Source organism: Crinia signifera, chromosome 3, assembly GCF_055691185.1.
Source record: "Crinia signifera chromosome 3, ASM5569118v1, whole genome shotgun sequence".
Classification (NCBI taxonomy): Eukaryota; Metazoa; Chordata; class Amphibia; order Anura; family Myobatrachidae; genus Crinia; species Crinia signifera.
Genome location: NC_139219.1, coordinates 97342021 through 97358595, shown reverse-complemented (window position 1 = coordinate 97358595; position 16575 = coordinate 97342021). Strand labels below are relative to the sequence as shown.

The following is a 16575-nucleotide window of genomic DNA, read 5'->3' as shown; positions in this document are numbered from 1 at the left end:
TCCAAAAGGTGCAAGGAGACCCCCAAATTTGCAGGTAGTCCTATGGATCCCTGGAAGAGTAGGCTGCCCTCCTGCATACCACCAACTTACTAGTGAAGTGGGTACTATGGGGAGGATAGTTCTGCAAAGGAGGTTTAGCCAGTGTGAAGTGTTTCTATAAAAAAAACCTTCATATTGAGGCCCTGCCTCCACCTCCAATCAGCTGCACCTCTCCTATGGGTTTTACATGGAGGAGAGAGTGCAAATTTAGGTACATATGGGTAAAGATACATAGAAAAAACTAAAGCTGAAATCTTAATAAAACAATACATGGAAGTACACTCGGTGCATAATATTAGACAGTATTAGAGACTTACCTTCCACTTGGAGATCTGAGGACTTTATAGGGAGAAAGTGAAGGAAAAAGAAAGCACAATCAGACTTTAATTTCAAAATCGACACTATTAACATTGTACAAAATTGTATTAACTGACAAAGTTTCCTGCTCATATTAGCACTGTACCTGTCCGGGATTGATAAGTGGAAACACATTTCATTACAAATCTGCTGAACAATTACAATTACCAGAAACCAAGGAGAACTAAAATAAAACTTGGGATTTACCCCAAAGCACAAATACGACTTTAAAGGCCCCCATACACGAGGCTGAGGTATCGCATTCAGCCTTGTATGTGATAACTTGTAATGCCATGCTGGGCTCCCCAGCAACCAGATTGCATGCGATACACCATATGTGCCCATTTTGCACACAATGTATGGCATGCCATTTACCGCGCCAGGATAAGATGTATCCTTATTGCAGCAGTGACAATCTCCGGATCAATCCAAAGTGCATAGGACTGTGCATCGTATTGGAATTGTAAGTAAATGACATAGGATTTTACACTTTTCACATGCTTTATCGGCCCGATGTGTCCGAATCGTGTAGACATCATAGAAGTAAATGGCCACCTTAAGCATCGTTCTGGATTTGTCCTAAATTGGCGGGAAAACTGCACCATAGAAATAATGATGATAAACAGCATGCAATCTGTCTACAATAGTCTTTCACAACCCCAGTCCTCATGGACCCCTAACTTTGTATAGTTTTCTAGATCTCCCCAGTATCACAAGTAAAACTTAGCACCACCTGGATCAATTAAAAAGTTGCAACCACACCTAAGTACCTTCTGGAGGCATCAAACATCCCTCATCCCACTCTTCCTCTAGAGTGCCATACACACAACACAATATTTTAAAATATATCGCTCAGAGCTGTTAAAGCCACTACTACAGCCGTCACTACAGAAAATCCATTATGATATAAAATTAGCCAAATGAAAAACTTGCAGACCACAGTTTATGGATAGAAGGAAAATCATTAAATTGTTGTATGCTTCAAATACAATTTTTTTTGTTTGAAATAAACTTTGCTCGCAACATTAACGGTTTCTTGCTGTATAAAGTAAAGTAACAATAGAGGTCCAATAAAACCGCTGGTACTAAAACATTTGACTATGAAATGTTACTATTTTATTATATTTGTAATGATAACAACATAGCAATATGCATTCCTATTCATAAGAGTACACATTTTCTTTAGCTGCTACGAAAACATTTATCCACTCATTCATATACTCCCTCCCTCATTACTGTAACCATCTGGCATCCGCTCTCTTCTTACTATACTATCTGGCATTCTCTCTCTCTATTATTACTGTTCCACAGTAAGAGTCTTCTTATATCCCACCCCACCTCTGCTGCACCACTCTCATACCCCTACTTGCCATGTTCTCCAATTTAACACCTCCATTTTTCTAGTTTGTATTCAAATGTAAGCAGTTTAATGTCTCAATATACTCTGAAATTAAATCCTAGAACAAAAACAAACACAGATAAAACAAAAATATATCATTTTGATAAACAAAAATATGGTTTCTAAATTTATGACTGAAATGCTGGTTACACACTATGGGCTGTATTTAATTTGTCTGGTGAGAGGGGTTAAATGGCGAGGATCGCCGAAAACAAGCGATCCTCACCATTTAACCCCCGTGTCCACTGCTCACTCTATTCTACGTTCCAGGGTATCCTTGCTGTCAGAGGACGGGCAGGATTTCCCCAAACAGCGAGGCTTGCGGCTAATGCAGGGAGCCCGCTGCATTTAGCCTCAAGCCTCCCTGTTTTAGCAGCTGCAAGCTCTGTTTCCCCTTTGCTACAAACACCTAGCGAGGGGGAAACGGCTTGTGAAGGGAGTGGTTTGGATAGTGACCTGACACTTAAACATCAGGTGTCAGCCACAATCAAATCCTCATTCTATCATCTAAGGAATATAGCCAGAATCAAGCACTTAATTCCCTCAGAAGACCTGCCTAAAGTCATTCATGCATTTATATCATAACGCCTAGACTACTGCAATGCTCTCTACCTGGGTCTCCCATCAAAAGAATTGCACCGCTTGCAGCCGCCAGACTATTAACTAAACAGCCCCGCTCCTGCCACATAACTCCCATTCTCTACGCCCTTCACTGGCTACCTGTAAAATTGCAAATTGTTTTCAAGATTGGATTACTCACTTTCAAGGCCCTACATGACCAAGGCCCAAGGTACCTGCAGCAGCTGCCGATTCCTTACTCTCCTACTCGATTACTACGATCCACTGAAGAAGGAATACTAACAGTACCCAGAATCTCCCTGAATTCATCTGGGGGGCGAGCTTTCAACTTTGTTGCTCCAACTCTATGGAACTCTCTTCCTCGCACAGTGCGAGAAGCCCCCACTGTAGAATCCTTTAAAAATAGACTAAAAACGCATCTATTTACTCAAGCATTTCACTGACATCCATTGTTAAGCTTGTTTTGTATTTTGAGCTGTAAAGACAATGGTAAAGCACTTTGAGTCCTATTGGGAGAAAAGTGCTATATAATTATCATTATTATTATTATTATTAGTTGAATACTGACCCTGCCAGCTGTGCGCAAGATACAGCCAGGGGACCTTACGTAAGAAGTGTCCCCGGCTGTGGCTGCTGGTTCGAAAATACTGGGGACCCCCATTTTATTTTGTCCCCCGTATTTTTGTAAACCGGGCCGGTCCAAGAGTCCGGGGCTGGTTTCAGAAATACGGGGGACCACCCTACGATTTTTGTCCTCCATATTTTTGGAACTAGGTCCAGCTCAATGATCCCAGGGCTGGTTATGCTCAGAAGGGGACCCCACACCTTTTTTTTTTTTTTACAAAAACGCATGTCTCCCAAAACGTACTTCTCCCCAAATTTGCACATTTTCATGACTAAAAATCACACCATTCGTATCGCATTAAATATGCGAATTCAGTCAAAAAAATGCAAGTTGATAAGTGCGATAAGGTGCGATTTTGGAAATGGACTAAAAATCGCATCTCATTAAATCACACCCAACATTAAAAAGGGTACAGGTCATAGGTTCGACCCAATCAAGGTTGACACCTTAAAAAAGGTCGATATCACTTAGATCAACAGGGACAAAAGGGCGACACAAGCAATATGTCAACATAGAAAATATCCACATGACAATTGACAGTCGACATGTGTTTTCCACGGTTTTTCTGTCTATGTCAACTTATGTCGACACATATCAGTTTAGCACTTTGCACGCCATGCTTCTTGCACGTTGCTTCACTACGTTCAGCACATTATATTCTCCCTCTATGTCCACATGAATATTTAGAAATGGAAAATCACCTTTTGTGGGGAAAAAAAACGTGAAAAATTCATGTCGACCTACTGCGGTTGTTGAAATTTTGTCCCTGTCGACCTAAGCCATGTCAACCCTTTTAAGGTGTCGAACTATTGGCCATTAGTAGTCGACCTAATTTGTGTCAACCCATTGAACGCATACCACTGTAAAATATGTTGAAAACTTACTCTTGATGAGAGCCACATATACTGGAAAGTTTTTTAAGCTCTTGGCAGCTCAGTCCTTTCTCAATGTTCTCAGGAGACGGTAATGGCTTAGATTTTGTGGTCCTCCATTTTGTTTCTACTCAAATGAAAGTAGGAGAGGAAAAAAAAAAAAAAGATTTCAGTACTGATAAGCCTTAGATTTTAAAGCACTAATGATGATTTCTGAAAATCTGTATTTCTGATTCACTGCTAAATACACACTGGTAGAGGACAGGGTTAAGGGTAAAAGAATAGCTACAAATGGAACATATTCAGAATATTAAAAAAATATTAATGTACCACCAAGGGGTTTCGTTTTAGAGCCAAATGTACAAAGTAATGTGATAATGTCTATTGATAAACTACCAACCAATCAGCTTCAAACCATTTTTACAAACATAAAAATAACATAACAATTAGAAGCTGATTGAGAGGACCTTATCACTCTCCACTTGATCGCTTCTCAGGTCTTAGTACATATTCCCCGAAGTCCCATGTTAAAATTGACCTTGTATCAATGACCTAGTTTAAACCTAGAGTGTAAAGTGCCATTTGTGGAGGATAAAGTGTTATTAACAGAGAATTATAGGAACTCACTAAAAAGACCAGGTTGGCTTCTGTCACATGAACCATCCAGAAGTCATTTCCCACATGTCGGTCTGCTGTCTGCCTCCACCTCCCTTCCCTTTCTCCTTTAGGTGTTCACCAAGACTCTGACCCTGGTGGCCAACTTAACACCTCTTCCCTCTGTAAGCTCTAGCTCCTTCTGCCTCTGATATTACCTGCATGCAGAGGATATCCAAAATGACCTCTCTTCTCATAACCTCTATCTTGCTGTCCTTTCTGATATCACTACTGCAAAAATAAAACCAACCTCAATGCCTCATCCTCTTATACCTTCAACACCCCTCTAGAATGTAAGCTGTTGTGTACAGGGTCCTCTATCCATCTGTAGTATTTACTCTACATGCATACTTCAGGTCCCAGCACTGCGGACTGCTCACTTACCCATTTGCTGGCCATCTTTGCTGTACGTCGGCTTCTTCCCACTTCATCTCTTCCCCCTCCCACCTTTTTCAGCTCCCCTTTGTCACCCCTCTTCTCTCACATCACCCCCTGACCTCCCCCAATTTCCAACTTGGTCCAGCTGAAAATGCACCCTGTATATACTACACCAAAGGATTGCATGTTTGTGTATGCTCTTGTGAATAGATCACATATGGGGGCAGCTAATCGCAATCTTGATGCGGCCACATGTGTGACCCATTTTTGTAATTATTTAATTATGTAATTATTTTATGTGCTGCAGCAACAGCATTACAAAACCCTTGATGAGCTATATTAAAAAACAACAACGAAAACACAGATATGTGTATAGGCCATGATGGCAAAGCTACTTACACATTAATTTTTATTAATTGGGGCCAAATATTTAAAAATACTAGATATCAGAAAATGGACTGAATAGGTGAATAAATAAGTACAAATATTAGAAATATTTGTCACAAAAAAAAAAGCCAGATCATATCCAGAATACTGTGTAGCATCTTGCTGGAAGTACATAGCAGAAGAAGATTTGGAGATAGACAGGCTCATTGATAAAATTAAAGGAAGTGTTTAAACCTAAAAAGATTGAAAACCTTAAAAAAAAAAAAAAAACTTGATGAAAAAAGTTGCTTTCAGGAACAAACCACAACGTACAATTAGCAACCTTTGCTAAACACACACTTGATATACAAGTGGAACCATAAGCACGTTAATATACCCATGTGAAAAGTATCTAATTAAATTGTTTGTGGCAGAGAACATGATGTACAAAGCAAATCATTTACTCACCCCACTGCTCCTGAATAGCAGACAGATTTGCAAGTAACTGCTCATGATATATTCGTTCCAACTGGATGAACTGCATTGCATTCTCATCTGATTAAACAGTTAAGAATTACTTCCTTACACTATCTAAATAGGAAACAACCTGAACTTAAAAGTATGAACTAACTAGGCAATGATTGACTATAACATTGTAAAAAATATTATACTTGCATATTATAAAAAGAACCAGTACAAAAAATGGACTTTGTCCAAATGTCAATTTCAGTCATCGAGTCTGTTTTGTAACATCCAATTTCACCAACTATGCCATGCCAGGGAAAATCACAACTCACAGAATAAAGAACATTATGTAAAAGGTACATTCAGGACTAGATTAACAATGGGGCCGATGCAGCTCCAGGACTACACACAAAAACTAGGCCCATCACGATGACAGTATTATGATCACCAGACATCAGCTGGCCACATGGTTGGTCATAAATCACTAAATATAAAATTGCATTTCCATTTTACACATTTAGGCAATTTTTGTACTTATATATATTTATGGGAACTTTGGTGCTTATAGTGTATGGGTTCTATGGCCTCACATCATGCACTTCTCATAAAAGGCCCCTGGAGAATTTCAGCTTCAGGCCCATTACCTGGGTGCCGGGGGCAGGCAGCTGACATCACCGGATGTCAGCTGGCCGCCGCCCACTTCCTGCAGAATGGCCACGCATGTCTAAGGTTACCCGAGAGTCTTGCGACTTAACCAGAATAACCCCCATTATGTGTGTACTAGGGATATGCACATCAAACCTACCATTCTGACAAGAGACCTAGTACTTGCTAATGAAGGAAAGAACAGTGATTGCCAATGTGTACCAGCAATTCCCGCTGAAGGGAATTTGTTTTGTTGTCGGAACAAATCTCCGCTGCGCCAGTGTGTGCCCAGCTTTAATTTACCCCGCCTCATTTTGATAAGTTAGGGTTCCCTCTTTGCACTCAAACAAGTAGAAATCCCATAGCATAGGGGTATTAAACATACAGCTCTCTAGCTGCTGTCGAACTACACATCCTAGCATGCCCTGCGGCAGAAGTAGCATGCATTAATTGCAGGTCATGCGAAAATGTGTAGTTCCACAGCATCTGAAGAGTCATATGTGGAATACCATTGCCTAAAGGTGCCCACACACATTGTGTTTTGGGCAAGAAATGCATCTTCATTTTAATAGCGCTGTCCAAAAATGTCAAAGTAAATAAAATGTACACTGTGTTTTTTAGTTTTTGTTTTAACATAAAAAGGATTGTGAAAACATAAATTACAAGATATTAGTAGCCACATATAAAAGGATACAGTCTTCCTCCTGAAAATACGTCTCTGCTATCTAAAGAAACAAAAGAAAATAGACTCGGTCAGTAGCAGTTAGCTTTAGCCTACAATAAGAGCAATTGTGCTGAATGATTTATGCTTTGCATCCAGCTGTCCTATCTACTTTCATCTCTGTCCAAAGGCAGAAGCTACAATTGCCAAAGATTATGCTGAGCAAACAATGCAAAGCCAATAGCTGCAATTACAGCAATTATTACATGTAATGTTTAGACATGCACGTGCCCTTTTGCAGTCAGCATTATGCAACATTAATTTAATTTACCTGTCAGCTCAGGTTTATAGCAGTAACTCCCTGTTGTTCTTTTAAAATATATAATTTTGCTAAATTTCCATAGTTATATATAAATAAATCTGACAGACCTGTGCTTATAAGAACAGTTGGAAAAAGCAAGTTAGTTATTTTACTACTAGTTTCCAACCAGTCAAAATGACGGAACATCAGAACAGTAATGTCCGCACTACTCCCAAACTAAGCAACTCTTCAATTGTTCCATCAGTCAACATCTATTAGCGGCTGGTGCACACAATACTTAAATTCCCCTCATAGAGGTGAGGGGCACATTTAGCGTTCTATTATACAAGATACTTAGGAACTATTGTGAATGATGTGAACAGTCCATATCAGAGCACATCACCACTCCTACTGCGCAGCTTTCCCCCCCAGTCATGCACATGGTGATGGCAGCAAATGGGCCCCCTAATTATGGAGTCACTCATAGCCTGTCTAGCTGCTGTCCGTGCTGCACATGGTGGTTGCTCTGGCTATTAGCTGGTGGTCATGGTAATCTTACTCAACATTGTACAAGAAATGGAATTACCTACACCAGATGTAAGGGACAGTGATCTCTTAAAAGTAGAAGGGACAGTTGTTGGTATGAGTTGTTCCCTGACAGTATTGCCAAGAAACACAAAACACAACGTGCCCTCTGCAGATCAGTTTTGTGTTTACTAAATGATAATCGTATAGGAATTGGTGGTAGAAATATAGACACTGAGCTTTTGAACTAATGAGTCTGTAGAAGTTAATCACATACAGTAAACAGAAATTATTTGGATGTATTTAGCAAGGGAAGGAAGAAATTACTGCTTGCAAATGAGGTACATTATTCTTGGTGCCATGGAGTACTGTACATCACATAAAAATAATTACATTAGCTTATAAGTATGCCATGGCTGGATTTTTGCACAATTCAAATTTACAAACTTTACAGTTGATTAGAATTGTTTTGGGTGTAGGATTGGTGACCAATATTTAGCAATCTACAGCAGGGTGTCAACACTGCAATTTTATTAAAAACAAAACATGTGAGGAGTAGAAATAATAATCAACTACATGACTTTAAACAGTAGAAACACTACATGGGCAATTATTGCACACACTTGCCACAGGTAGACAATATACCGTACAGTAGGTTTTGGCCCTACCCATCTCAAGTTGTCATGTACCATTGTTGGAAAGGTGCCTACGGTACAAGGCGAGCTGCCCCTCTAATTTTAGCTATGCTTTGCCAAAGGTAACCAAATCAATGGATCTGAAGTAGGAAAAGTTAGCAAATGCAAACACTTTCAAATAATGTTTTGCCTACATAAAACTACTACGTTGTGTTTAATTATCGATTCATTAAATAGGCATCAAGTTTGAAAAGCACGTTTTTGTTTTCCAATGAACACTGAATGAATCAGAAATACACTCTATACATTGGGCAGTATTCAATGAGGCCAATTCGCCATGTTTCATGGCGAATTTGTGATATTTTCACTTTGGAAGGTGATTTTTTGTGTCAGAAAGTGAATCACCCTATTCAACGTGCACTTTTCGCCAACAATGAACAGTGAATGACGGACAATTTGCCGTCTGATACTCTCCGCAATTCGCGGTGGTTTTTCAATGTGATTCGCCGTAAGTGTATTCAATGAGAAGATGGCGAATTGCTTTCTAAGTGATTTTTTTTTTTTTTTATTTGGTGTAAAAAAAAAAATCAGGAATTTTATTCTGAGAAGGGGCATGCTATTTTTATTCATGTGCTTACAGCACATGAATATATATTTAATAAAAAAATATATATATTTATTTATTAACAGTTTCTTATATAGCGCATACAAATTCCGCAGCGCTGTACAGAGCATAGTTATGAGCAAACACAAAACAAAATTACATTACAAGACAGTTTAGGACAAGTACATGGTTAATACAGATAGTTGCATCAGGGGACAGGACACTGAAGCAAGTATCAGGGTGGCAGTGGTTTATATATTCTAAGAAAGGCACATGAGGAGAGAGGGCCCTGCCCGTGAGAGCTTACATTCTAAAGGGGAGGGTTAGACAGACAGGGGTAACACAGAAGGGGGAGAAGTGAGCATAAACAGGTTAGGATGAGAGATGGTCAGGTTTTATGCAGGAGGGTCGGAAGAGGTCAGCTTAGTGTTTGATATTTTAAGTCTAAAAAAGCGCTGGGTCATCCAAGAGTAGACAGCAGAGAGACAGTTGGAGATATGAGTTAGGATGGAAGGAGAACGATCAGGAAACGAGGGGTAGATTTTTGTATTTTCGGCATAGTGGAAATCGAGTGAGCAAATAAGTTCACCCAGAGAGCACATGTAGAGATAGAGAAGAGGGCCAAGAATAAAATAATCAGGGACACCTACTCTCAATGGAACAGCAAGAGAGGTAAAGTCATATATATATTTTTTTTACACATAGCAGCCAGCAGGGGGCCGGCAGCCGAGAGCCGCTCATTAGATATTCATATATTCACTGCTCCCGTTCATTAGATATGCACAATCGGGTGCAGTGAATACCCGGTCCCCTGCTGGCTCTCCTGGGGGGCAGCTTGTGCTGCCTGGCTCCCGGGGAGCCCACCTCCCCCCCACATACGTTCTGGGGCAGGCAGGGAGACTTCCATTTCCCTGCCTGCCGCTGTCCTCCGGCTCCCTGCGGCATTCGCCGTCAGGGGCAGCGAGGCGATGCCTCATTGAATAGTGTGTAAGGGAGGGCTGGCAGCAAGGGCTCCAGCCCTCCGGAACACTGCAAATGTGCAGCGAATCCTAAACCGGATTCGCTGCACATCGTATTTAGGGACATTGAATACTGCTCATTGTCTATGTGGTAAATGGCTAAACTAGCTGCAAATGTCTGGTTTTTAAATTAATATCTAAATACTGTAGGTGTATAGAGGCCCATTTGTGTTTGCTAATTGCGTTAGAAGCCTAATGGATGATTAGAAAAACCTTGTGGAATTATCAGAGTATAGCTGAAAAAGCATTTGCTCGTTAGAGAAGCTATAAAACAGGCATTCCTTTCAGCTAGCTGAATATCTGGAGCATCACATTTGTGGGTTCGATTATACTCTTAAAATGGCCAGAAGAATAACTTTCATGTGAAACTTGACAGTTTTTCTTTTTCTCCGAAATGAAGCCTACTTTCCTACAATGCTGTGTACTATTCCCTTCAGAGAACAGCACAAACAGGCTCTAACTACAGTAAAAAAAGAGAAGTGGGGGCCCGATGCACAACTGAGCAAGAAGACAAGTACATTAGAGTCTTTAGTTTGAGAAATAGACGCCTCACAGGTCCTCAACTGGCAGCTTCATTAAATGGCACCTGAAACGCCAGTGTCAACATCTACAGTGAAGAGGTGATTCCAGGATGCAGGCCTTCTAGGCAGAGTTGCAAAGAAAAGCTATATCTGAGACTGGCCAATAAAAAGGAAAAGATTAATATGGGCAACAGAACACAGACATTGACTGAGGAAAAATGGAAAATTGTTCCACTCAGGTGTTTGGATCACACAGAAGAACATTTGTGAGATGCAGTTGAACAAGTGAAAAGATGCTGGACGAGTGCCTGGCGCCATCTGCATGGTGGAAGTAATGTGATGGAATGGGGCTGCTTTGATGCTGGAAAAGTGGTAGGTTTGTACAAAATAAAATGGATTTTGAATAAGGAAGACTATCACTCCATTTTGCAATGCTATGCCATACCCTGTGGACAGGGCTTTATTGGAGCCAAGTTCCTCCTCCAACAGGACAATAACTCAAAGCACACCTCCAAATTATGCAAGAATTATTTAGAGAAGAAGTGGGCAGTTGGTAATCTGTCTGTAATGGAGTGGCCAGCACAGTCACCAGATCTCAACCCCAATGAGCTGTTGTGGGAGCAGCTGGACCGTTTGGTATGCAAGAAGTGCCCATCAAGCCAATCTAACTTGTGAGAGATGATTCAGGAAGCGTGGGTGAAATTTCTTCAGATTACCTCAACAAATTAACAGCTACAATGCCAAAGGTCTGCAATGCGGTAATTACTGCAATAGGAGCATTCTTTGATGAAAGCAAAGCTTGAAGGACAAAATTATTATTTCTAACCTTTACAAATCATTATATAAATAAAAGTCAGTTTTCATGTAAAACACAAATTGTCCTCAAACTTTTGAACGGTAGTGTATGTGAATACAGATCTTTGACAACTCTCCCTGGTGTTGCAGCCTATTACTAGTTCAGAAACATCCACTCATCTCACTCTCCTAGTACTGAATGAAAGAGATTTATGGGGCCTTATACTAAATGAGTAGAAGAGTTTCAGTATGCATCTACCTGTGCTCCACTAACGGCAAGCAGCAGGTTAGTAAAAAGAATTTGAAAATTAAATGTAAAACGAAAATGTATTTATAACCATTATCAGCATGGATTAACTATCAACATAATCTGTGCTCCTGTGGAAGCAGCTATTTACTGCCTATTGGTCACCTCTCCATTGAAAGGGAAACAAGCAAATCACAACAGTTCATTCTAGCTAATTGTCACTAACATACTGTGTACCAATTTCATACCTGATGAAGGCACGTGGGAAGCATTCTGGCATTATCCGTCTGTTCAAGCCCTTCTTGGATGAGAGAAAATAGAGAGTCTCGAAGTTGCTTTTGATTTCTGTGTTCAGGGCTGAGATTTGACCCAGGTGTGGCCAGTTCAGAAGCAGCATCTGCACATTTCTGGTCATCTGAAACAAACATCAGCTGATGTTGAAAGCTCCACACAGAAAAAGTCGGACCTGCTATAGTTTACCAAAATAAGGCATACTAAAAACTAGAAAGAGTAAGGCACAATACAGGTCTATAAGGGAAATGTCTAATTATACAGTATAAAATATCTGTGTTTGGGTACCATTTCTTGTTTAGGAAACCATCATCAGCAACAACAATATAGTAGTAAGGTATAGAGAATATCATAACTTTACCATGTTGATACCTAAATATGGAGAAAGCTCTTTTATTGAGAAAAATAAATATACAATACTACCCCAAGATCGACCAGCATGCTGCAGTCACCCTAAACATCCCTCCTTGGCATGGAAAATAAGTGAAGCGGATGGTACACCAATCATAAATGGCTTACTTGCGCCAGGATTCTACTGCCACATGGTCAGAAAAGAGTGAAGTGGCAATTGGAGAAATTGCTCATAGTAATCAATCCGCCTACCTATATTTTTTTTCTTTCAAAAACTTTCTAATTGTATAATGTTCTCATGTACATATGAGAAACAACAAATAAACAGACTATCTACCTATCTTTTTTTAATGTACTTGATAAATGCTACCTCAAAGCTGATTGGTTGCTATTGACAACTTCTCTACTCTTTGTGCTACTTAATAACCCATAGTTTTACATAATATTCGGTACTTGTGTAGTTTCACAGTGCCACCTTAAGTTACGCTGTCAGCGTAGGCCAACGGCAGCATAGCATAGTCAGCGTAGTGTCCCCGCAGCAGCCTAGCATAGTCAGCGTGTCCCTGGTAAGCCTAGTTAGCGTCTCTCACACAGCGCCGGTAACCGCCAGATCCCCTGGCACTGGCGGACGCTGGCAGGGAAGGAAATCATGCGGGCGTGAATCATGCGGGCGTCGGCGGAGAGGCGCTCCATCTGCCTGAGATGCATGAGAATCTCATACGCTTGTGCATCTCAGTAATTTGTGCGGCAGGTTACGGCAACCCTGCCCATATCCGCTTCAGGGAGACGGTCAGGGTTAGGGGGTTCGGTAGTGCGTGCATCTTGTGCACAAAGGAGGGGGGGGTGGACGCAAGTGCATCTCATGCACAATAAAGGACGCATTTGCCAGTTTTCCATGTTACTTGCTGGCAAATGCCTCCATTTCAAACCCTTACTATTCTCGCCAGCCCGAAGTTTGGCGAGCGGTCGCGGTACGCGTCCTCCCAACTTGTTCATACCCCCACTTTCCACGTCGTTGAGTAGTTGATTTTATAAAGTGTGCCGAGTGCAGCGAGCCACCGAGCCTGAAGTGTGGCGCGTAGAATGAGCTCAAAGCGTGGCAAGCGCAGCGAGCCCCGCGAGGGGACGCAGAATATATGTAAAGTAATCCGCTGCGCTCACCACACTTTATAAAATCAACTCCATGCCGACGTGGATAGTGGGGGTATGAACAGGTCGGGAGGACGCGTACCGCGTTTCGCTTGCCACGCTTCAGGTTGATGGGGATAGTGGGGGTGTTTCAGGAACACAGTCACACCTGTCATGTGAGGCAGGTTACAAATGGTTAATGGTTCCCACACAATGTAATAACCGCTGACACAACGCTGACTGACTACGCTAACTACGTAAGCACTGGTTAGCCGCAAACGTACTGACTACACTGGCTGCAGGAACACGGCGCCGATACTGACAGGGACGCTGACTATGCTAACTACGCTGGCTGCAAGAACACAACGCTGATGCTGACAGGGAATCTACGCTGACTACATAAGTGGCGCCGTGAAACTACACAAGTACCTAATATTCTATTCATGTCCAATAAGGCTTTGAGCAAATAGCCAAATCACCCACCACTCAATCAACGCGCTGGGTTCAGCAGATTGAGCCAATAGCAATGTAAAATAAAATGTATAAATGAGTGTGAAGGTTAGTGGAGTACTGACTGATTTTAGAAAAGACAATATATATAGACAAGGGGCCTTAACGAGAATAAATTTTTGTCTGTTTTTCTCTAAATTAAATTTATGTGCAGGATGGTCTGAGCAACGATTACTAACAGTGTCTTTTTGTTGTATATAGAAGTGTATGTTTAGTATATTTTTTGTTCATTTTTTTGACAATATATGTATTTTTATGTCTTTTTAATGATATTTGTTCACTAGGTGGCGTTATGCTAAGTGGACATGAGTACTCAGATGAGCTCTGCATCACAGAATTTAGCCCTGATGGCATCCGTATACTGGAGCCTTATGATACTATTATATATAAGAGGGTGGAGTTGTGAGTTGTTTAAATAATGTCATAAGATACACTGGTTAATATTAAAGTGGCCCATTTAATAGTGTGGTACTCAGGAGACAAAACCGACAATGTGCTCATTATGAGCAGCGCAGTGGAACGCACACTTCCTAGTTGTGCGTTCCACCAGACCGGAAGTGACGCGCTTCCGCTAGATGAACCGCATGCTGGGCTGACAGCTGTGGGAATGGCGGCCGCGGCGTGGCAGGCGAGAATGGAGTGGGCTACCCGCAAATAGCAGATAAGTTATGAATAAAGAGGTGATAGCCGTATAGAGATGTATATGGGTTCAAGTGCTATAGTATATCTCTTTTTCATATGTTATTGGTAACTCTGAGGAGGTGTGGCTTTGAGCTCAGAAATAGTACTTCTGTTCCACTAGCACAATATGGGGTTATGCACTTTAGGAGGAGATAGTGGGGGCCTTGACAAAGGTCTGGGGGCAGACCGAAACGTTGGACCGTGGCCCACCGTCCTGCACATTGCACTTTATGTTGAATTGCTGAAGATGGATTAAAAAAAGTTAATTATCCATGTATGAAGCCCGGTGAGTGTCCTCATTTTTCTCTCAAAGCTATATTATATATATATATATATATATATATATATATATAAAACATACAAATACAACAAGGATGAGAGAAGGGGCGCCCAACAGTGCAGTATCATTCAGTAAAACTAAATAAATTAAAATCAGAAGTGTACGACGTGTACCGCAAAAATCGTCAGTGGTGGACTTTAAGCAACATGGCATAAAAACAAATCTCCACACTGGCAATACAGAAACAAGAACCGGGGCTGCTCACAGCACTCACGGACACCATCGGCACAGTTGTCCCGCTTGTAATCCGTCTCTCGGCACAGGTGCTCCATCCTTCACACAGCTCCTGCTCTCTTGTTGCGTCAGTTAGGCCACGCCCCTACATGTTTCATCATAGACTTAGTCAGTGGGGTGGCCTAACTGATGCTGGAACAACCCTTTATGCAGCCCTCAGTGTACAGAGAGTGCTGGAATTTACAGATATTACAATTATATAGTTGGGGTAACCAATGTTTACCTCCTTCACTCAGCAGGCTCAGAGCTTCAAAAAATAGGTATCAAGCGTATCAATTTGTATATATTTGTGAATGATTTTATATATTCACGATGGGACAAATATGGTGAATGCAAATATAGGTGGCGGTATACAGAGAACTTTATATACATCCTCTGTTTGGTACATACACTTTATCAGTAAATCCAATTTAGACACAGCAAATAGTTATTTTTTTATTGGTAAATGGGTACATTTCATATATTATGGGTTATTTCTGGGAGAATTTAGTGCGTACACACAAGAAGATATGCATGAAAATATTGTTAATGATACGATTATCATGCATATCTTTTAAAAACACCACATAGTGTGTTCGTACCTTAAAAATATCAGGACATTGTTGTAACGTAAGATAAAAAATCTTGGATTTATGTGGGCACTAAAGCATTGCCAGGAGTGTCCTTAGTATGCTCTATACATCTATACAGGCTACATGCCCAGAGATGTTCCGGGCAGTGTAATAACAATGGTTTCTTTTGTGTGACTGGGCGTACCTCCTTGCCCACGCCAAGCGATCACAGATTAGGTTTGGGGTCTCACGAGAGACAGCCAATAGGGCATTCCCTCTTGCCGTCAGTACCCATCTGTAACAGACTCCGACCACTACACAGTAGCGGGTATTGTGCTGCCATATCCAGGCTCCTACCACATGGCACCTGGAACCACATTCTCCCACGACACCTGAACATAGCCAACTACTGTGTATGCATATTATGTCTGCTGCCACAACACCTGACTGGTGTTAGTTTACCAGCACTGGTCAACTAACCAATGACCAGGCCCTGTGTGGTAGTTGACAGAGGGCAAAGCTTGGAGACGCTGAGGTAAATGGCATGTTAGCGCTGTAAAGGCAAGATGTTATTTATTTAATCTGTATGCTCACAAGCCTTTTGATCCTCATCCAATACACAATACCACAGGGAGTAGATAGCCCTGGGTAGGTTGTGCATGCCTTGTGCATCTGCACGTGTAACACTGTCTCCCATGGACTGTGGGGAGTGGGCACTCCCTGGTGCCTAGGCCCATCTGAGGTACTGTCACATTTGAAGAAAAACATTTCCCTCCAAAAATATGAGGAAAATATGAGGAAT

The 16575-nt window shown here is 41.2% G+C and overlaps 1 protein-coding gene across 2 annotated transcripts in view; it reads right to left on the bottom strand.

The window, feature by feature from the left end:
* The window catches only part of CNST (consortin, connexin sorting protein), a 139069-nt gene that overhangs the window by 79824 nt on the left and 42670 nt on the right, over positions 1-16575 (bottom strand). For both annotated transcript variants that reach the window (XM_083176248.1, XM_083176249.1), the window contains 5 exons: positions 11936-12102; positions 7074-7104; positions 5738-5824; positions 3884-3998; positions 357-378 (listed from right to left, as the gene is read on the bottom strand). In XM_083176248.1, coding sequence (XP_083032374.1) covers positions 357-378; positions 3884-3998; positions 5738-5824; positions 7074-7104; positions 11936-12102 — 422 coding nt within the window. The remainder of the gene's footprint in view (positions 1-356; positions 379-3883; positions 3999-5737; positions 5825-7073; positions 7105-11935; positions 12103-16575) is intronic.